The 21403-nt window shown below is 45.0% G+C and overlaps 2 protein-coding genes across 2 annotated transcripts; one reads left to right on the plus strand and one right to left on the minus strand.

Annotated features, from left to right (window-relative positions):
• Window positions 1-203: 203 nt before the first annotated feature.
• Window positions 204-10191, minus strand: gpnmb (glycoprotein (transmembrane) nmb). Its single transcript, XM_061813670.1, has 13 exons — window positions 10070-10191; window positions 7187-7892; window positions 6479-6634; window positions 5702-5845; window positions 5370-5543; window positions 4970-5131; window positions 4400-4726; window positions 3005-3046; window positions 2740-2937; window positions 1839-1944; window positions 1551-1771; window positions 1384-1474; window positions 204-646 (listed from the first exon to the last, which is right to left on the minus strand). Exons 2-13 carry the CDS (start codon window positions 7254-7256, stop codon window positions 523-525), a joined length of 1815 nt encoding a protein of 604 aa, XP_061669654.1. The 5' UTR covers window positions 7257-7892; window positions 10070-10191; the 3' UTR covers window positions 204-522.
• LOC133497612 (polypeptide N-acetylgalactosaminyltransferase 15-like) lies at window positions 10132-19131 on the plus strand. Its single transcript, XM_061813659.1, has 10 exons — window positions 10132-10550; window positions 10621-10787; window positions 10878-11082; window positions 12521-12688; window positions 12847-12964; window positions 13350-13553; window positions 13622-13753; window positions 18058-18159; window positions 18234-18371; window positions 18440-19131. Exons 1-10 carry the CDS (start codon window positions 10132-10134, stop codon window positions 18617-18619), a joined length of 1833 nt encoding a protein of 610 aa, XP_061669643.1. The 3' UTR covers window positions 18620-19131.
• The last annotated feature ends 2272 nt before the right edge of the window (window positions 19132-21403 follow it).

The raw sequence follows: 21403 nt of genomic DNA on the forward strand, positions 1-21403 counted from the left end.
ACTCAAATTTCAGGTTTATCCACTGTAGCACAAAAGGAGCAAAACAGCTGGGAATAAAGGGGGAGGGGGGGGGGCAAAATGGACCACTGCTCAAATTAAAATCAAATGTACCTTGGGCAACTGTTTTGGAAAATGTTGGGTTTATAACCAGGTAAAAAGTAATCATATTCACTCAATAAATTGCTTCTGGACACGCGTTTGTTAGTTGGCACCTTTTATTAGCGTCTGTGTTCTTTTCGCATTTAATGACGAGTTCAAGCGTGACTGCTTTACACTTGTTAGCAACTGTTTAAACAATTGTGGAATGTATTTCTGCAAATTGATCGCATACACAGATTACCTCTCTGACGTGAGTCAATACATCACAAAAAGATTTGAAGAAAAAGACTTGGAAGTTGATTTTGAGTAAAATAACTCAACACAATTTCATACAAATGACATCATCTTGAGTATTAAACGGCATTGGATGCTCATGTTTTCCATGCAATGGATCCACCATTTAACGTGCATGACCTTTGGCACCTAGATGGTACGCCTCTCGGTCAGCAGGTGGTGGCTCTCCTCGCCCGAGGGGAAGAGGAGCTCCCTCAGGTGCATCGCGCCCCCCAGCGCTGACCTACGAATGGGCCGGTACACCTTGTAGCGTCTGGACAGACGGGTAAGACGTGCCGAGTAGGGTCACAAGTGCGTTATTGACATTTGTCAGTCATCATCCTCGTTCAAATGATTACACTTTTCTGCCAAAATATATTTGATGTATCACAAATGGAGTTTAATGATTAGCAACATGTTTCCTGAAGCTCATTCAAATTTTTTTTCCATCTAGTACATTTCTCCTATGAAACTAACGCAAATGTGTCATAATGTCTTCAAAGTGCTTTTTAAACATTATTTTACAAACTGTAAAGTTCTCTCTACTGTTTATGCCACTGGAGAGAGAGAGAGGGGAGAGCTTCATTTTGCTGCACTGCACCAGAGGGACCTGTGCGCCGAAGTGCCAGGATGCGGCGGCCATTTTGCATTCACGCAATAGCAGACAGCCAAATGAATGGTGCTATTTTTGAGATATGCAGGAAATTGGATCATTTCTGCACTTGGATTTGCAAACTTTGAGATGCAACATATTTTAACAATGCTGATTCATATTTATGAAGCTGTTCATCTTTACTGTTATTCAATATTTTGATTTCAATGGGCCGCAACTGTTTGCGCTGTCACTAAAGATTGACTAATATAAATGCTTCAAATTAAAAAAAAAATGGCTAAATTAAATTTATGACTTTTTTAGTGTCATCTTGTGACCCCAAAATATCGATAAGAATTTCTAAGTGATAACAAACAATATGAAAATGTTAAAAAAAAAATGGAATTAGTGTTACTTACCTGTAAACAACACATGCAATCAATGCAAAGAAGGCTACTAGTACGGCGCTTGTAGAAAGGATCACTTCAGTCGCATGTGCGTTTTTGGACTCTATGGGAACAAAAATTATTCATGAACTTTCTGCAACCAAACAGGTTCACCCCTCAGAGTTCCTGTCTCAACTCACCGGGGCCCGCTTGGGACTTGTTGATGGTGACAGTGGTGCTGGTCAGGGTCAGGCTGCGCGAGTCCCCCAGCGTGATGTTGACGCAGTAGATCCCCGGCTGCGGAAAGGTCCTCCTCAGGCTCACCTCGCACTTTGCGGACGGAGGAACGTCGTCGCACGTGATGCTGTGCACCCGAGTGCAGGCGGCGTCTGACACGATGGTGCACGCCGACGTGGGGATGCTGGCGAGGAGAACACTTGCTAGTAAGTAAAAGTCGTTCTCAAGTACGGTACAGTTCCAGTACACACCTGCCGAGGCATTTCACCAGGAAGCTGACGTCGGTCTTGGTTACTCTGGCAGCCAGAACCTCCACAATGCGGCTGTTGGCCTTGCTCTTCACTGAGTGCTTGGGCTCTGTAGGGGGGAGGCGGCGGAGGGGGGAATTTATTTGTAATAGAACAATTCAGTCTGCTCATCCCGGATTTATATTATTTATATTGAGTTGTGTTTTGTGGTTTGCATCCTTGTTCGTGTTAAGAAATTGAAAGTTGAGTGGAGCGGATTTAAAAATTGAGAGATTGCACAACGTGAGTTTGAACACCAGATGGCAGTGTTATAAAACTGCCCCCCCCCCCCAAAAAAAAGCACAACACCGCTCCAAAAATGGAATTGAGCTATGACTTCAATGTGTTTGAGGCAGTGAGAGTTTGACTTGGCTCACTACCTTTTTTTGTCATTTTGCCGACTAGTGATTTAAAGTTTTACAGCTGCAATATATTTTTATATCTTGATGACGAATATTGCAATGATTGCTTCTGGACACAGAAATGGGGGTTTCGTGAGGTTTGTGCGTTTCGACACATCCCCCCCAAAAAATTGAATTACTCTGTTAAATTAGTTGAATAATAAAATATAATTTAATATTTGTATGTCATGACATCATGCATGTGAACAATAATTATTCAGGGGATTCAAAAAAGTTTAGTCCAATGGTATTGTAAGTCCAAACATGTTCCTAAATGCAATAGTTCATGAAAGATGTTAATTATCATTTATGTATACTAACATACAAATGCACTGCCGTGCACTGGCCCCAATATTTCTCAAAATTAGAACTAATTATGATTTCATCTGAAAGATAGGAACTTTTTGCGATTAATGGAGTTAGCCCTCTCTAGCTCTCAGTGCCTGTTTTCGGATCAGACCAACCGATGATGCTGATGTTCCCCGCGAAGAACCCGTAAACGTAGCGGAAACACCCGCCGCCCTTGAGCACGCGCTTGCTGCGGAGCGGAGAGTAGGGAGTCGACTCCGGGGTCGCGCCGGACACGATGGACGGGAGGAATTCCGTGGTGGGTAAGCCCGTCGTCGCGGTGACGGGAGATGAGCCGGATGTCGCCGAGATCGCTGCAGGAAGTGGCACGGTGGCATCAACTCGTATGCAAATGAGCAGCCATGGCATGTGCGAGCTCACCTTGGGTGGTGGTCGTGGGGCCTAGTGGAGATGTGGAAGGTTCTAGAGGAGGAACACACAATCAGGGACATAGTGCACTTTTGTAGGAGGGGAGAATGTTTTTATCATCGTGATGAGGCGAATGAGAAAAATATTTGAAAAAGTGAGTGGAATTTACCAGTGAGGAATAATAATAATGAATAGACTAATATGGAAAAAGACTAATATGGAATAAGAGGAGCATGCTATACCCAGAACCTTATATTGCTCCTTCAGAGTGAAATAATTCCCGCAATTCCCGGCCTACAGAGCGCACCTGGTTATACGCCTCGGTACACAGAAAAAGTTTAACGCTAGCGCGGTGCTAGCTTTAGTGCAGGGCTAGCGTTAAACTTGTAACCACATGTGCTAACGCCAGCGCAACGCTAATGCTAGCACCGCATCGCTGCAGGGTTGAAAGCGTGTGAAAAAAGCCGCGCTTGTAGGCTGGAAATTAAAGTACTCATTAAGTAATTTTAGTCAGGTGCTGTAGCGAAACATCAAGTAAAAAAAAAAAAAAATTGGGTGTAACCCCACCTTGTGTCCAAAGTCACCTCAAAAAAATACCTAATAATAAAATAATATAATTTTGATCTACTGTATGTTATGAATAATAAATAAAAAAATGGTTTATCTATGTTATGTAAAATACATAATAATTTTATTGTGTTAAAGTAGTAAACTTATTTCCAATTTTATTTATTCATTTTTGTTTCCTTATTGTTGTTGTTATTGTTGTTGCTCGTATTACCAGTAGGCCGGAAATTACAGTACTCGTTAAGTAATTTTAGTCAGGTGCTGTAGCCACATTTTTAAAGCCAAAATCAATAGCAGAAACATCAAGTTAAAAAAAAAAATGGGTGTAACCCCACCTTGTGTCCAAAGTCACCTAAAAAAAATAATACTTTTGTTGATCTACCGTATATTATGAATAATAAATAGATAATTGGTTTATCTATGTTATGTAAAATACATAATCATTTTTATTGTGTTAAAATAGTCAACCTATTTCTAATTTTATTTATTCATTTTTGTTTCCAGATTGTTGTTGTTATTGTTGTTGCTCGTATTATCGGTAGGCCGGAAATTACGCTACTCATTAAGTAATTTTAGTCAGGTGCTGTAGCCACATTTTTAAAAGCTAAAAATCAATCAAGTAAAAAAAAAAAAAAATTGAGTGCAACCCCACCTTGTGTCCAAAGTAACATAAAAAGTTATATTTTTGTTCTTGTTTATTATGAATAATATATAAATAAATGGTCAATCTATGTTATTTAATGTAAATACATAATAATTATTTTTGTGTTAAAATAATAAACTAATTTCAAATATTCATTTTTGTTTCCTTATTATCGTTATTGTTGTTGCTCGTATTACCATATGGGGGCGGTGTCGGAGTGGAGGCGCCGGGCTCGGACGTGGGGGCAGCAGGTGGACACGCCCTCGGAAACGCCGCCTCCACCACCAGCTTGACGGTGACGTTGCCCACCTTGCCGTAGGCGTGCGTGGTCACGTCGCGGTGGGTCACCAGCTGGTTGCCGTCCCTGAAGTCCCACATGTAGTCGATGGCCGCCGCCGTCTTGAGGTAACCGCTGGGGTCGTGGAGGCGCACTCGGAAGACGACATCCTCACCCCGGAAGAACACGTTGTCGGACTCGTTGACCGCGCCCTTCTGGGAGATGTCCACCGCCACTGGGATCATATCTTAAGCGCAGATAAGGCCAGCCGATATCAAGATGGAAAAATATGAAAATAAAATATAGGGAGAGGCCACAATTTTCTCCGTCGTGCAATGGGCTGTCTGGTTGACCCCCCAAATGTGATGAAGCAATAAAACAACCAAATATTTAGTGAGAAATTAACAAGTACAAATAATATTCAAACCTTATCAAAAGTAGCTTTATTTTTTTTATAGTAAAATAACAAGGAGCAAGTGTTGGGTTTTACCTGTGACGAAAAAAACGGTGTTGTCGGTGCTCAAGGGGCTGTACTTCCTGCGCTCGCGTTTGCGGTACACCATGACCTCCATGACCTCTGCTCCCAGAGGGATGCTGGAGGTGTTGAGGGTCAGCCTGGACGAGTGGCCGTCACATGTCTCGTAATATTGTCCTAAAATATCCAGAAAAAAAAAACTGGAAACAAAAACTAGAAAAAGTATCGCTGTCGCCATTTTCCTAAACTCTCTGGCCAAAACATTTAGGCACAATGTCCATCCGTCCATTTTCTTTGCCGCTTATCCTCACAAGGGTCGCGGGGAACGCTGGAGCATTGGAAGAGGGGTGTGTAAACTCTTTGCTATGTCTAATGCGAATGTCACACAGGATGTGAAGGCCCCCCCCCCCCTCACCCATGGTGTGCCAGACGTAGACGTAGTTCTTGCGCCTCCAGTCGTTACTCTGGGGGAAAGGCTTCCCGTCCGGGAACACGTTGCACTTGGCGGGGTCCGCGCATTTCCCGAAGCCGTAGTCCTCCAACCAGGACGTCCAGTTGTACACGTAGCCCGAGCGCACTTGTCCATTAGCTGCGATGGAGGAAAGGGCAATCTTGTGATGAGGAGAACATGGAAAAAAAAAAAACTACTACATTTTAAATGACTTTTTATTTTAAATTGCCGTCAAACATCAAAACAGGTCAAATTGGACCTAAAGGGTTCCGAAAGGCCTCCATCCCCGTATTTACCGTCGTCACAGCGTTCATCCCACACCAGTTCCCCGCTGTCGTCCTCCTTCTGGCACGGGGGGAACTCCAGCTTGGCCGTGAAGGAGATGACGGAGCCGTTGAGGGCGGGGCTGTCGCTTGTGAGGCGGACCGCGGGCTTGCCCCCTGAGACGGGCAGTGGGGGCAACAATCATAACGGGCCAGCAATTTCCGCAATAGCTTTTTTTTTCTCTCCCTACTTCAACTGGCACAGATGTCACAGTGAGGAAGGATATTTGGGAGTAAATCGAGTAAAAATCATCGTTATTTCAGAATACATTATATACATTTTTGGTTATCAATAAATGAGGCAAAAAAATGTTATATGTGGATTTTAAATGTTTAAAACTGTTTATTTTAATCCCAAAATAACCATTCATGCTCATTTTTAATTTATTATTTCCAGTTAATTTAATTATACTTGATGATCTAATTAATACAATAAAATTACTAAAAAATTATGAATATTTGTTTGTTTTATTTAATTCATTATTTGATTCATTCATACAAGAATAATCCATGCATCTCTAATTAATTGGATTGTAATAAGTCAACAATTTCATGATGAAACCAAAATATTTGTTTTATTCCTTTTGATTCCAAATAATTGAAATCACATAATTTGTGTTTATTTTTATTTGATTTAAAATTAATTTATTCGCACTTCACCAGGCGATTAATGTCAAATGTAAAATTATGACACATGGGTTGACAAATGTCGGGAAACGCCTGTAACGCAAGAACTTGATCCAGACTCACCTGGTCTGCGCGTGAGCTGCTTGGGCTGGGGTTTAACGGGGGGGTAGAGGTAATCGTCCCACGGGACGGTGTCAGGATTCCAACCCGGGATGGCTGGGATGGGCCAAGGCGACTTTCCTGCCGCTGCATGCTTGTGGGGGAACACGTCAGCGTATGCTGACGACGGAGAAGCACAAACATGGCTATATGGTGACACACCACAATATATAAAACGTGGATGTAATAGACATAATTCATAATCTATACATGTGAACATGTATGGAGATACGACTTGGGTGGATGACACAAACAAATTCCATCTGCTCCTTTGACTTTAGGTCCAAATAACATTTCACTGAAGTCAGAGATGCCGATGACATTTCCATAACTTCATCCTTTGCTTAAAATCCAACTAATGATTACAATTGAACGTAAGTAATTAAATTCAATATTGGTCTTGCTTGATTGTGACAGAATCTTTTTTTTTTTTTTAGGAGGTGAAAGATATGCAGGAAATTATCTTCAGCGGAGACTCGGGTAATGAAACTCACGAGGCTGCAAAACTGAACTGAAGGGCGACATCATCACGGTGAGTTGAACATGACAAATGTAAAGTGTTTTTTTTTTTTAATTCTCAGCACCAAAACATATAGAGATGTATTTTTTTTTAAATACGGTAATTGACATAAGTTTTCAATGACAGTCTTATTTCAAAGTTGAACATCTTACTTTTGCGTCCCTCCGCTCGGTAAACAAAGCCGAAGCAGGCGAGAAGCCAAACGTATTGCGAGACTCCCATTTTGGAAAATAAAAAGGGATAAAGTCAAAGTAGTCCCGGTGGCCCTCGAGCGGACGTCCAGCTCCGACGAGATGTCCTCCCACTGGCCCGCTCGCCCCTGCTGTGGTTTTCCTGTTTGTGCGCAATAATTGAATCTAGCGCTGGTGAGCACAGAGACATGTGACGTTCGCTAACGAGACGCATCTCATCCCTCATTAGAGCGCATGAGACGGGGAAGTCATGTGGACCGAGGGGCATCATCCTCTTCCTCTTTGCTGCTGTTGACTTCTGACGAAGGATCCTCAAAGGGAAGCCGGGTCAGGATCGATCCAATTGAACAATACTCAGAATCCCAAATTGTCCGCAATGTGACCCGCCAAATGAAGTCGTGATGAGCCCGAGTGATCCAATGTAATGTTCTTGCATTTTCTCCTGACTCATGCCCTGCATGTCGGGGACATGACCCTTGACCTCCACCCTCCCCACACTGCCTCGCCGACGTCCCCGAGCTTGTTGCGCCACAGCGGCACCAAAAAAGCAGAAGGAAAATGCGCAAACTGTTGTTGTGGATTTTGATGTCGTTGTGGGGCATGTGACGGCCGTCGTCGTTTCAGTGCCGCTCGCCCTCACGAGGTTGTCACCCAGGTTCCTTTTCACCTCAAAAAGTCAAAGAAAAAGCAGATAAGACACAAGAAATTGTGTCACTGAAAACATTAAAAATGACTGAGACAATGGAATTATTTTTGCAAGCTTTTGTCCCTTAATCCAAACAAAAAAGCAAGCCAACCAAGTAAAGCCTATATAAAATAATTTTGAGGGAGTGGCAGATTACACCATGCACTTGTCTTATGACACAGATATTTTTCTTCTATGGATTTATGATCATTTTCAGCCAAGTCGACAAATGATAAAGCCCCCAAATGCGTTAATAATTGCTCAGCCCTTCCATTAAACGTTCTCTCACTGTGCACATGCGGTATTTTGTTTTAGCAGACACATTCCGACCTTGTCATGCTAAGAGAAACTTCACTTCAGTGTATTTTGGCCTGAGCAGAGAATTTATGGGAGTGTTCGCTTGTGGAAATACACGAAGAACTTGCGAGCCCCCCGTATTTCCCCTATGAAAATGTTCCCACCACAACTCACTCAACTGACCTTCGCTGACCCCTTCTCATCTTCCACCCGGGCCTCTCATTACAGGTCCGCCGTCTCTTTCTTCTCCCTCATCACGTCAGCGTCTCAGGAAAAAAAAAGGCCCCGGAAAGCGGTCCAAACTACTATCCCTAAGTACTACATTAACGTAGTTAACAGAAAAAAAGGCCCGTTTCTTCCAGCGCGCTTCTCAGATGTTCCCCGCCCTTCTCTTCCTTGTTGATGCCACACGATAGTATCTATTTATTTTATTTTATTTTTTTATTTTCCCTGCGTGGAAAAATGCACTAAGCATCTTTGCAGATTGTGTATTTACCAAATTTAAATATACACATAGTGAATGATGGTCATAACAATAAGTACTGTATTTCGGGGGAAAAAAGTGTGTAATTTATTTTTTTTTAAAAAGTAGTGGGGAAACCTAATCAACAATATTTCAATGTGTCCAGTAAGAGGTTAAAAAAAAAATCATAAAATATTTTTATTGCCACTAGGCAGTGCTACAAACGTCTAAATCTCCCTGCAATAGCAACTCCATGGGAAAAAGTAATTTTTCATGTTTTTTTATGCTCTATCTAGATGAACTACCGAACTGCCAAGACTGGAGCCACCAGATCCAAGCTGGACTCGACCTCCGGCATTTTTTCCGGAACTCGCAGATGGCCTGCAGCCCTCGAGCGTTGCTACCACCAAAACTAAAATATTGTCACGCTCTCGGGCGGTTTGATGGCGGCCAAAGTACTCGGCTGTCGTCATCGCACAGTAATGTTAACTATTTTAAAGACATGGTTGGAAAAAGTTGTCCTCCCCCAAAAATATCACAGTTGAGATGAAGCCTAACTCGGCCTAAATGGGTCAAAAAAAAAAAAGATTGACAGCTAATCAACAGCAAATCTTTAAAAATTCACTCTTACATTATTTTCTTAATTTTGAATTAATGCATCAAGGGGGAGGGTTCACTAAAAACAGCAGATTCCAATCCTATATTATTAATTTGGAAACAACAACCTATTGGTTGTTCATAAAAATAATTATCTGTATGAACTCTAAATTCATAACAAAATAATGTGTTTGTTGCAGTATATGTACACAGCCTGTGGAAAAGCACATACCGCGGTGACATGATGGCCAGCCCGACAAGTGAAAATTAGAAGGATGAAACTGTTCAAAAGTCACTCGTCGAGGTCATATTTGCAAAGAAAATTGGTCATTTTTGTTGCATATGACCAGGGAGAGCCAATCACAAGCGTCGGCTTTAGGATGAGGAAGTGATGTGTGTGGGGGGGGGGACAAATTATATAGCTCTTTTTTAAATGTAACTCAGATTGCAATCATGTAAATTTCCATACGTAATGATAATTTCATTAGTTTTTCCCAGTCCTGCGATGGCTCACACCTGCATACATTTTGATATTAAATTATGTAGCCTATGCATCTCATCTTGTATTGTGACTTTGATATTTGACAGCGAGTAGCAGATGGATCGTGTACACGTGGTCTGTGTTTACAGGAGCGTGCAGGCTTTAGGACCTCGGGGGTGCGCTCGATGAAGAGGCGACCGAGCGGACTTGTGGAGTTGTTTTTTTTTTTTTTTTGGGGGGGGGGGGGGTGATCTTGGCAACCTACTTCTCGGATCTTATGGAGGCGAATGTGCTCGGTGCATGTACGGCGCATCTGATTACCTTTCGGGACGCGATGGGAGTCAGGAGAGAACTGGGCTGAGTTTCGGTGCCTTTCTCCAAAGATGGGGCAGTGGGGCGTCCACAGGAGGATGCTGTGTTTGTGGTTGTCGCTCCTCGGATTCGCTTTTCTTTTACTGATAGTCGTGGAGAGGTTCCACCGAGGGAAATATCACTCTTACCAGAAACTCGGCACCCCGCGACACCCCTTCCAGCGGACCCCCGGCCTGCCGGACGACTTGGAGCTCATCGGAGACGCCGCATTGGAGCTCTTGCCCGATCTCGTGCCCATCAACTCGCTTAAGGAGGACCAGCTTTTGTTCGTGGCGTCCACGCAGGGCACCAAGGACCCGCTGCTGAAGAAGTGGAATTACAAGGTGCTCTTGCCCGCGACGAGGAAGGAACTGGTGTTCGGTGATGTCGGAGAAGATGCGCAGGATGAAGAAGACACCCGCAGGTCCCCGCCCGATGCGCGACATCCCAGGTGAGTGCGCCGCCGAGAGACCAAACGCACCTTTACGCACATTCCAACTCCGTATTTATGGGAGGGGCAGGTGCCTGGGCGAGCAGTACGAAGACTTTCTGCCTTCTGCCAGCGTGGTCATCTGCTTTCACAACGAAGCTTGGGAGAGTCTCGTGCGCACACTGCACAGCGTCTTGAGCACAACGCGCAGATCCTTCTTGCTGGAACTTCTCCTGGTCGACGACCTCAGCACGCAGGGTATGCCGACAGAGGATCCATACAAGTACCGCCCACTTGTGTGGATGTGCAACCGTCATCTATAGCCATCCATCCATGCCCCCTTTGCAGATCACCTGAAGACCACCCTCAGTGAATACGTGTCCCACCTGGACGGGGTGCGTTTGGTCCGCAGCGCCCAGCGCCTGGGGGTCGCAGGGTGCCGTAACCTGGGTGCCTCCGAAGCCTCGGGGGAGGTGCTGGTCTTCGTGGACCCCGAGTGCGAATGCCACGAGGGCTGGCTGGAGCCGCTCCTGGAGAGGCTGGCCCGGGACAGGCAAGCGCAATGTTGCATTTCCTTCATTTTGAACAACAAAACTGATCCCCCCCCCCCCCCCCCGCCTCTGATAGCCTACCAGTGCGCTGATTTGTTCATATCCTATATCCTCACCATCAAGACAATTTAGTGCAATAATAGAATGACTAAATATGGTATGTTTTCTCCATTACTGTGCACTAGTAGAATGACTAATGAGCCCTAGTTGAATTGTAGTGTGTGTACTAGTATGTGCTTTGTATATTCAGTGCACTAGTAAAATACTGTCTTAGAGGTGATGCTTTTTTCCACTACTGTATGTCATTTCAGTGCACTAGTAGAATGACTAATGAGCCCTAGTTGAATTGTAGTGTGTGTACTAGTATGTGCTTTGTATATTCAGTGCACTAGTAAAATACTGTCTTAGAGGTGATGCTTTTTTCCACTACTGTATGTCATTTCAGTGCACTAGTAGAATGACTAATGAGCCCTAGTTGAATTGTAGTGTGTGTACTAGTATGTGCTTTGTATATTCAGTGCACTAGTAAAATACTGTCTTAGAGGTGATGCTTTTTTCCACTACTGTATGTCATTTCAGTGCACTAGTAGAATGACTAGGGTGCACCAGCCGAACAACCAAATGTTACGAGTCGGGCAAAACTACGCGCTACTAGTAGCAGGATTAAAATCACACTGCAAAAACTCAAAATCTCACTCAGAATATTTGCCTTATTCATTTTCTTTTTCTATTTATTTGACATTGATCAATCTTTCTACCGGTGCCCCCTAGTCGTTCTACTAGTGCGGCAAATAGTGGTGACAATTCAGCGCACTAGTAGGATATAGGGGGGTACGGTGACTCAGCTGGTAAAGTGTTGGCCTCACAGTTCTGAGGTCCCGGTTTCGACCCCGGACCCGCCTGTGTGGACTTTGCATGTTCTCCCCGTGCCTGCGTGGGTTTCCTCCCACATCCCAAAAACATGCAACGTTAATTGGACACCCTAAATTGCCCCTAGGTGTGATTGCGAGCGGGGCTGTTTGTCTCAATGTGCCCTGCGATTGACTGGCGACCAGTTCAGGGTGTACCCCACCTCCTGCCCGTTGACAGCTGGGATAGGCTCCAGCACTCCCTGCTACCCTTGTGAGGATAAGTGGCTAAGAAATTGGATGGATGGATCGTAGGATATGAAGTAAATGCTCAAAGGTCTCATTTCGCGATGCTACTCATTCTCTCGCAGTGTGGCTCCAATTAAAAGTCCGATTATGTCTGCAAGCGGTCACATGATATCCCGTTGTTTGTGTTTTTGTTCTCCATCTTTTGCTTTTTGTCAGCTCTTAGATTCAACCGCATGATGGAAATATTTCAAACACACATGCGAACCAGAGCCGTGACTAATGAAAGACGTTCGGTTATTGGACGCAGGCGCGCGTGTCATGGGTGTGTGGTTCCTCCGCGCAGGACAAGAGTGGTTTCCCCCGTGGTGGACGCCATCCACCGGCAGACGTTCGAGTACAACGTCACCCAGTGGCCGGTGTGGGGAGTTTTCGACTGGAATCTGGACTTTTCCTGGGAGCCCAAACCGCAACTTCTGGACCAGGACTCGGCCTTGGCGATTGAACCTGTACTGTGAGTCGAGAACCTCTGTTATGGGCTTCTGGTGTCATGACGACAGCCCAGAGTTGAACTTCCGCCGCGACAGCCGCTTTTCGCACCGTGGTGGAATGTTTTTCTCGAATTCTCTGCGCTGTGATTACTTCCTCCTGTTTTGATTCTGACTGCAATAGGAGTCCAGCTTTGGGGGGTGGAGTTCTGGCCATTGACAGACATTTCTTCCACCATGTGGGAGGCTTTGATCCTGGCATTCTACTGCGGGGAGGGGAACAAATTGAGCTGTCAATCAGGGTAAATGAACTATTATTAGTTTTTGTTTCAAATCCAGCTAAATCAGTAAATCCGCGGGATGGAATATGATTCATATTGTTGGCCTCAAAGTTTTTTTGTTTTTTTTGTGTGTGCTTGGGTGATCCATTTGCCTTTTGCCAACTTGTTGGGAATTTTATGCTCAAGTCATGGTCTAGGAATGTTTTGCTTTTCACCAAGGATCAGCATCAGAAATTATTACTCGATCATTAGAGCCCGTTTTGGGGAAACGTGATGGATTAAATATGCAATTTTTTTGCAGCGTGTAAAAGCAAAAGAACATGATTCACATTCTTTCCAGTGTTTGAGAGAATAGAATGGAGGAAAGGAAACATAATCCCACTGTTCCCGCTTGATGCTGTCCAAGGTGTGGTTGTGCGGGGGCTCCATGGAGGTTGTTCCGTGCTCTCGGGTGGCCCAGCCAGACCGCCGCCACCTCCCCCGCCTCCCTTCCCGCTTCCAAGACCGGGAGCAGCTCGAGAGGAACAAGATCCGCATAGCGGAGACGTGGATGGATGCATACCGCAAAATCTTCTACAGGCGAGACACGCTGGCTCATTTTATTCGGCAGGTGCGTGCGTCGAGTCATATTGCAAATCAGAGAGAGTGCACTGGGGTAAAATGTGCAAATATGTGCAGTCTGAGGGGCCCAATATTACAGAGCGCCTGCAGCTGAAGAAGACTCTGGCCTGTAGGGACTTCCATTGGTACCTGACCAAAATCCGTCCCCAACTGTACGTTCCGCAGGATAGACCAGGACTCTCAGGCGAGGTAGCATGGACACACACATGCACACACACTTTCATATGATATAAAACATCTCCTGTATAAACACATAAGGAGTATTTATTTGCAATCACGAGACTGGGAATTATACGCATGGGTTTTGGTGCCTCTGTTTGCTCAATAATTAACATCCACTAATGTGTTTAAAAAATAGATAAAAATCTTTGAAGTCAAAATAAAGAAAGAGTAGTAAAAAGTCATCTTCATCCAATGAGATGTGGTTTAATGTGCAAAAATTGCGGGTGCACCCCTGAGTCGAACACCAGTGAGGCATCGTCAGCAATCGCAGGAATTTGCCACATGCAATATGGCGGAAGCATCGACATGATTCAGCGGTCAAAGTGGGGTATATTTATATATGTATATCTGCAGATACTGAGTGCAAATATATTTTGTAACTGAGCAATACTGTCTGACTGAATTTGTGACTTCCTTGAGCCAAGCAATGATCTGACATGACTTGAAGTTTAGTAGCTGGGATTCTACTTGACCCGCTTGATTTGTGCCATTGTAACCCGGCACTGGTGTCATGGTGTAACTCGGGTGTGTCAAACTCATTTTTGTCACAGGCCACATTTTTACTTCCGGTTTCCCCTCAGAGGGCCATTATGACTGTGAAACCCTAAAAAAAAAATAATCCTTAACTGCCTCATCATATTCATGCATTAAATTTATGAACTACTTTTGGAACCAGAAATCAAGGGGAATGGGTCTTCCAACTATTCTGGTTTGGTTACACAAAAATGCTAGTCATAGCTCAACGTTATCATTTCTGACATGACAATTTGAAATTTTGGGACAGATCATGGAAGTTAATACACGTGATTTGCCTCCCTGGGCCACATAAAATCATGCAGCAGGGCGGATCTGGCCCCCGGGCCTTGAGTTTGACACCTGTAGTGTAACTTGAGAGTACACTCCCATTCTGGTCTTTTATTTGGGACAAGAGTCAGAAAAAAGTTTGCCACACGAATTGTACACAATTAAACAAGCTGTAGTACTTTACTTCTTCTTCTTTTCCTTTCGGCTTGTCCCGTTAGGGGTCGCCACAGCGTGTCATCTTTTGCCATCTTAGCCTATCTCCTGCATCTTCCTCTCTAACCCCAACTGTCCTCATGTCCTCCCTCACAACATCCATCAACCTTCTCTTTGGTCTTCCTCTCGCTCTTTTGCCTGGGAGCTCCATCCTCAGCATCCTTCTACCAATATACTCACTCTCTCGCCTCTGAACATGTCCAAACCATCGAAGTCTGCTCTCTCGAATCTTGTCTCCAAAACATCCAGCTTTGGCTGGCCCTCTAATGAGCTCATTTCTAATCCTATCCAACCTGGTCACTCCGAGCGAGAACCTCAACATCTTCATTTCTGCCACCTCCAGTTCAGCTTCCTGTTGTTTCTTCAGTGCCACCGTCTCTAATCCGTACATCATGGCCGGCCTCACCACTGTTTTGTAAACTTTGCCCTTCATCCTAGCAGACACTCTTCTGTCACATAACACACCAGACACCTTTCGCCAGCTGTTCCAACCTGCTTGGACCCGTTTCTTCACTTCCTGACCACACTCTCCATTGCTCTGTATTGTTGACCCCAAGTATTTGAAGTCGTCGACCCTCGCTATCTCTTCTCCCTGTAGCCTCACTCTTCCCCCTCCACTTTTCTCATTCACGCACATATATTCTGTTTTACTTCGGCTAATCTTCATTCCTCTCCTTTCCAGTGCATGTCTCCATCTTTCCAATTGTTCCTCTGCGTGCTCCCTGCTTTCACTGCATATGACAATATCATCTGCGAACATCATGGTCCAAGGGGATTCCAGTCTAACCTCATCTGTCAGCCTATCCATTACCACTGCAAACAGGAAGGGGCTCAGAGCTGATCCCTGATGCAGTCCCACCTCCACCTTAAATTCCTCTGTCACACCTAAGGCACACCTCACCATTGTTCTGCTGCCATCATACATGTCCTGTACTATTTTAACATACTTCTCTGCCACACCAGACTTACGCATGCAGTACCACAGTTCCTCTCTTGGTACTCTGTCATAGGCTTTCTCTAGATCCACAAAGACACAATGTAGCTCCTGCTGACCTTCTCTGTACTTTTCCACGAGCATCCTCAAGGCAAATAATGCATCTGTGGTACTCTTTCTAGGCATGAAACCATACTGTTGCTCGCAGATACTTACTTCTGTCCTGAGTCTAGCCTCCACTACTCTTTCCCATAACTTCATTGTGTGGCTCATCAACTTTATTCCTCTATAGTTCCCACAGCTCTGAACATCCCCTTTGTTCTTAAAAATGGGAACTAGAACACTTTTCCTCCATTCTTCAGGCATCTTTTCGCCCGCTAGTATTCTGTTGAATAAGTTGGTCAAAAACTCCACAGCCATCTCTCCAAATTGCTTCCATACCTCTACCGGTATGTCATCAGGACCAACTGCCTTTCCAGTTTTCATCCTTTGTAGTGCCTTTCTGACTTCCCCCTTAGTAATCATTTCCACTTCCTGGTCCTTCACTCTTGCCTCTTCAACTCTTCCTTCTCTCTCATTTTCTTCATTCATCAACTTCTCAAAGTATTCTTTCCATCTATTTAGCACACTACCGGCACCAGTCAACACATTTCCATCTCTATCCTTAATCACCCTGACCTGCTGCACATCCTTCCCATCTCTATCCCTCTGTCTGGCCAACCTGTAGAGATCCTTTTCTCCTTCTTTCGTGTCCAACCTGGTGTACATGTCTTCATATGCCTCTTGTTTAGCCTTTGCCACCTCTACCTTTGCCCTACGTCGCATCTCGATGTACTCCTTTCGCCTCTCCTCAGTCCTCTCAGTATCCCACTTCTTCTTCGCTAATCTCTTCCTTGTATGACTCCCTGTATTTTGGGGTTCCACCACCAAGTCTCCTTCTCCCCTTTCCTACCAGATGACACACCAAGTACTCTCCTGCCTGTCTCTCTGATCACCTTGGCTGTCGTCGTCCAGTCTTCCGGAGCTTCGGTTGTCCATCGAGAGCCTGTCTCACCTCTTTCCGGAAGGCTGCACAACATTCTTCCTTTTTCAGCTTCCACCACATGGTTCTCTGCTCTACCTTTGTCTTCTTAATCTTCCTACCCACCACCAGAATCATCCTACATACTACCATCCTATGCTGTCGAGCTACACTCTCCCCTACCACTACTTTACAGTCAGTAACCTCCTTCAGATTACATCGTCTGCACAAAATATAATCTACCTGCGTGGTTCTACCTCCGCTCTTGTAGGTCACTATGTGTTCCTCCCTCTTCTGGAAATAAGTGTTCACTACAGCCATCTCCATCCTTTTTGCAAAGTCCACCACCATCTGCCCTTCAAAGTTCCTTTCCTGGATGCCGTACTTACCCATCACTTCTTCATCGCCCCTGTTTCCTTTACCAATATGTCCATTACAATCTGCACCAATCACAACTCTCTCGCTGTCTGGGATGCTCAGAACTACTTCATCTAGTTCCTTCCAGAATTTCTCTTTCAACTCTAGGTCACATCCTACCTGGGGTGCATAGCCGCTAACCACATTATACATAACACCCTCAATTTCAAATTTTAGTCTCATCACTCGATCTGATACTCTTTTCACCTCCAAGACATTCTTAGCCAGCTCTTCCTTTAAAATAACCCCTACTCCATTTCTCTTCCCATCTACTCCGTGGTAGAATAATTTAAACCCTGCTCCCAAACTTCTAGCCTTACTACCTTTCCACCTGCTATCTTGGATGCACAGAATATCAACCTTTCTCCTAATCATCATGTCAACCAACTCCTGTGCTTTTCCTGTCATAGTCCCAACATTCAAAGTCCCTACACTCAGTTGTAGGCTCTGTGCATTCCTCTTTTTCTTCTGACGCTGGATCCGGTTTCCTCCTCTTCTTTGTCTTTGACCCACAGTAGCTGAATTTCCACCGACGCCCTGCAGGTTAGCAGTGCCGGGGGCGGGCGTTGTTAACCCGGGCCACGACCGATCCGGTATGGGATTCTTTAGATGAACGCTCATATTTGTTTGGCACAGTTTTTACGCCGGATGCCCTTCCTGACGCAACCCTCTGCATTTATCCGGGCTTGGGACCGGCCTACAGATTGCACTGGTTTGTGCCCCCATAGGGCTGCATTAAGCTGTAGTACTTTACAGCGTCACAAAAATTCATTTCTTTCGTGTTTTCAGAAAACGACTACAAAAGTGTAAGGGGGTGTGTGATTTTTGTGAGAGACTGAATGTGACTTTTACCGCCAACTGTGCTGTTTACGTGTCTTAAAGCTGTATAGCGTGGCAGTTGGTGGCTGCGTCGACCGCGTCCCGGGTCAGGGGGCGCCCGCCGGAGCCATGATCCTGGCGCCGTGCAGCGGCACGGGCAGTCAGGTAAGCAGGACGGTGGGGTTCTTTTCAAGCTCTGAATGAAAGAAAGCACAAAGATGACCCGGAGGTCATTGCAGCACTGCGATCTCAACTCTGACGGGGAAGTGAGGTGGGGTCCTGCGGGGGGTTTCTGTTTGGACGCCGTCGGCGAGCGGGTTGTCCTCTCCGAGTGTCAGCGACCCGTCGGTGACCGGCTCCAGTGGACGTTCATAAAGGTAAAACGACGACGTATTGATGTGGATCAATTCAGGTCAAACGTTATTTATCATTTTATTTTTTCCAGCTGAGTGGACAACTGCTCCACCGACAGTCCCAGTTGTGTATGGAGGCTGTGAAGGTCGGACCCCCACAGCGGAGCCCCCCGCCCAATGTAGTCCGCGCCCGCTCGGGAGACCTCATCCTGCGTCCCTGCACCCGTCATCCCACCCAGCAGTGGCACTTCGAGCAGCTCGTGTCACCTTAATTCGCGCGACGGAGAACAATAATGCAACCACAACAAATATTATTTTGAGTGCGTTGTGGCCCACTTGCGTGTTAATTGCGGAGAATCCGGGGAGCAAAAGCTGTTCGACACCCCCCTGGTGAATTTAATCAATCAGTCCTGAGAAGCACCCTGGATGTAAATTCTGCACCTGAGGCATGATGGGATGCATTCGTTGTGGTTCACTAATGTTTTTATGGATTTATTATTCAGCGACACGCTCCACACATCACAAGTGTGGAAGGAGGCTGTTATCCCTACAAAGAAGACATATAAATGTATTTTATTTTACTCGATGTCACATTATATTTTTCATCTTTAAAATGTTATAAAAATGCATCATTTTTATTTTATTTTTTGTCAATATTTGTTCCTGTTTTAAGGATTTCTGATTATACCCCTGTCATTTAATGAACTTGTTAAAGACGATATGATCTCACACCCAAAACACATCATGGTTAATAAAGTCAAGAAATGGAAAGTAGCATTGCATCCGTGTTTACTTCCGTAACATGTGAATTGCGCCACATGTGAGGTTTCTGACAGAGTCGACGTTTTTTCCCCGCCATGCTGTTAGCATGTAACAAGCAGGGTTTTTTTTTTTTTTTTTGTCAAAAACAAGTCTACAAGTTTATTCTGAAACTTTCCAGGCTCCGTTAAAGAAATAGATTACTCGTACTCAGGTCGACATCAGTGGGTTATTAATAATGAAAGTCTCAAGTCTTGTTAGAAGTGTACAAACATTAGCAGTCGCACGACAACGCTAACTCTTTAACTCACTTTTTCACATTTTTTCATCAAGGTTTTATTGTCCTTTTCTGCAATGAAAATCAGTCATTCTGATCATGCACATTCTATTTTCATAGTGCTATCACACATCTTGCAGATGTCCCTGAAACTGAAATTACATTCCAGTTAATAATAGTGCTCCATTTTTTCAACGACAGTGTTGGGGCTTTTCATTCAAGCTACAGTTCCTTTCATTGGCAGCTGTGGACAGCAGAGGGAGCAGTACGTCCTGCTATTCTCTCCTTTGGATTACTTTGTTGAACTCAACTGTACTGTACTGTACTGCATTGCACTGTATTCTACATGAATGAAATAAAGTAGACCTCCTTGAAAATATTTTCACCTTCTGCTTATTCCTCTGCAAGTTTCTGCATTACAGGTCAGTTCTTTTTTATTTTTTTCATATTTTTTTTAAACAACGCTTGCATGTGACTGTGATTCTGTCGGTAATGACATTAGCATCTGCTAAACATTGTCATGTGACCCCCCCCAAAAAGTCAAATCAGGATTTGCGAGAGGTCGGGGACAGTGTGACGATTGGAGACGAGCCCGACAGCGTCTGCAACCACACTCAGATCAAATTGCTGCTTCCACTGTGTCACAAGTAAAAGGCTCTTGGTGTACTACAGTACTTCGCCCAGGCATGTACAGTAAGGAGTCCGCAGCTCCGAGGCAAGGACGGCAAAGACTCGGGCACTTAACGCGACGGTGATTCATGCTGTACAGTAGAGTGCAATCACTCCTCGGAGTTCCATAATTGTATTAGCTGTGGGGTGCTGTGGAAGATGCTCTGTTACTGTGATTAAAGTGTATTAAGATGCAGTCCAAAAGCTGGATCAAAAATTCAGGTATACACCTATGTATAGTACTTTTTAGTAGTTTACAGTAGTAAAATGAAGTGAATAAAAACTACTAGAAACCGTACGATCCATTACTGTTTTACACCACCGCAAACGACAACCACAATAACATTAAATGTCAATGTGAGATTATAATCCTCTGCATATCTTTAAAGGGGAAATCCAGTGCTTTGCCTGAACAATGTAGCCAATAGGTCATGTAATATCTACTCAATTTTGACAATGTGATGTTAAATCAATTCTCATTTAATAGTGACAATTACGAATTGTCACCTGACTGACATGCAGTGATGTGACGTGTAAGGTGCCTCACCAAAGGCTCGATTACATTGTGGCCAGCGCTGATTTCTCGGATTTATCCTCATCTGATGAAAAAATAGCAGTATCGGTTGATCGGGAAGAAGGAGGAATATTTCCATACAAATTTGAACCTGTGGCTGTAAATATTGTTAAATATCCGGATGGTTCTTCAGGCATAATGACGCCGGAGACTGACTATGCGCGGGACGTAAGTGTGTAAACAAAGGCCCCCAGAGCTCCGGGCCAGCAGACGCAGATGGTTCTTCAGACAGGAATGGCACCGGCGGCCAGCTGTGAGCCGAGTTTCGGCGTTTTGCGGAGGCTACTAGCCGAGCTTCGGCGTCCGCCGGAGGCCGCAAGCCAAGCTTCAGCGTCCGGCGGAGGACGTTAGCCGAGCTTCAGCGTCTGGAGGAGGCCATTAGCGGAGCTTTGTCATCTTGCGGAGGCCGTTAGCCGAGCTTTGGCTCATGGCCCGCCGCCGGAGCTCGCGGATGGTTCTTCGGACGGGAATGGAGAGTCTGACGAGCGAGCTCCGGTGGCGAGCAGCGAGCTGAGTTTCGGCGTCCGGCGGAGGCCGGGAGCTCGCTCGTCAGACTCTGCGTCATTCCCGTCCAAAGAACCATCCGTGTCTCCCGGCCCTGCGCTCTGAGAGCCTTTGTTTACGCACTTACGCCCCGCACGAAGGCCTCCGAGTAGTCACATTCTGCGTCATTCCGCCCGAAGAACCATCCGAATATTCAACATTAATTACCGCCACAGGTTCAAATCTGTCTGGAAGTATTCCTCCGTCTTGCCGATCAACCGATACTGCTCTTTC

Source organism: Syngnathoides biaculeatus, chromosome 1, assembly GCF_019802595.1.
Source record: "Syngnathoides biaculeatus isolate LvHL_M chromosome 1, ASM1980259v1, whole genome shotgun sequence".
NCBI classification, from domain to species: Eukaryota; Metazoa; Chordata; class Actinopteri; order Syngnathiformes; family Syngnathidae; genus Syngnathoides; species Syngnathoides biaculeatus.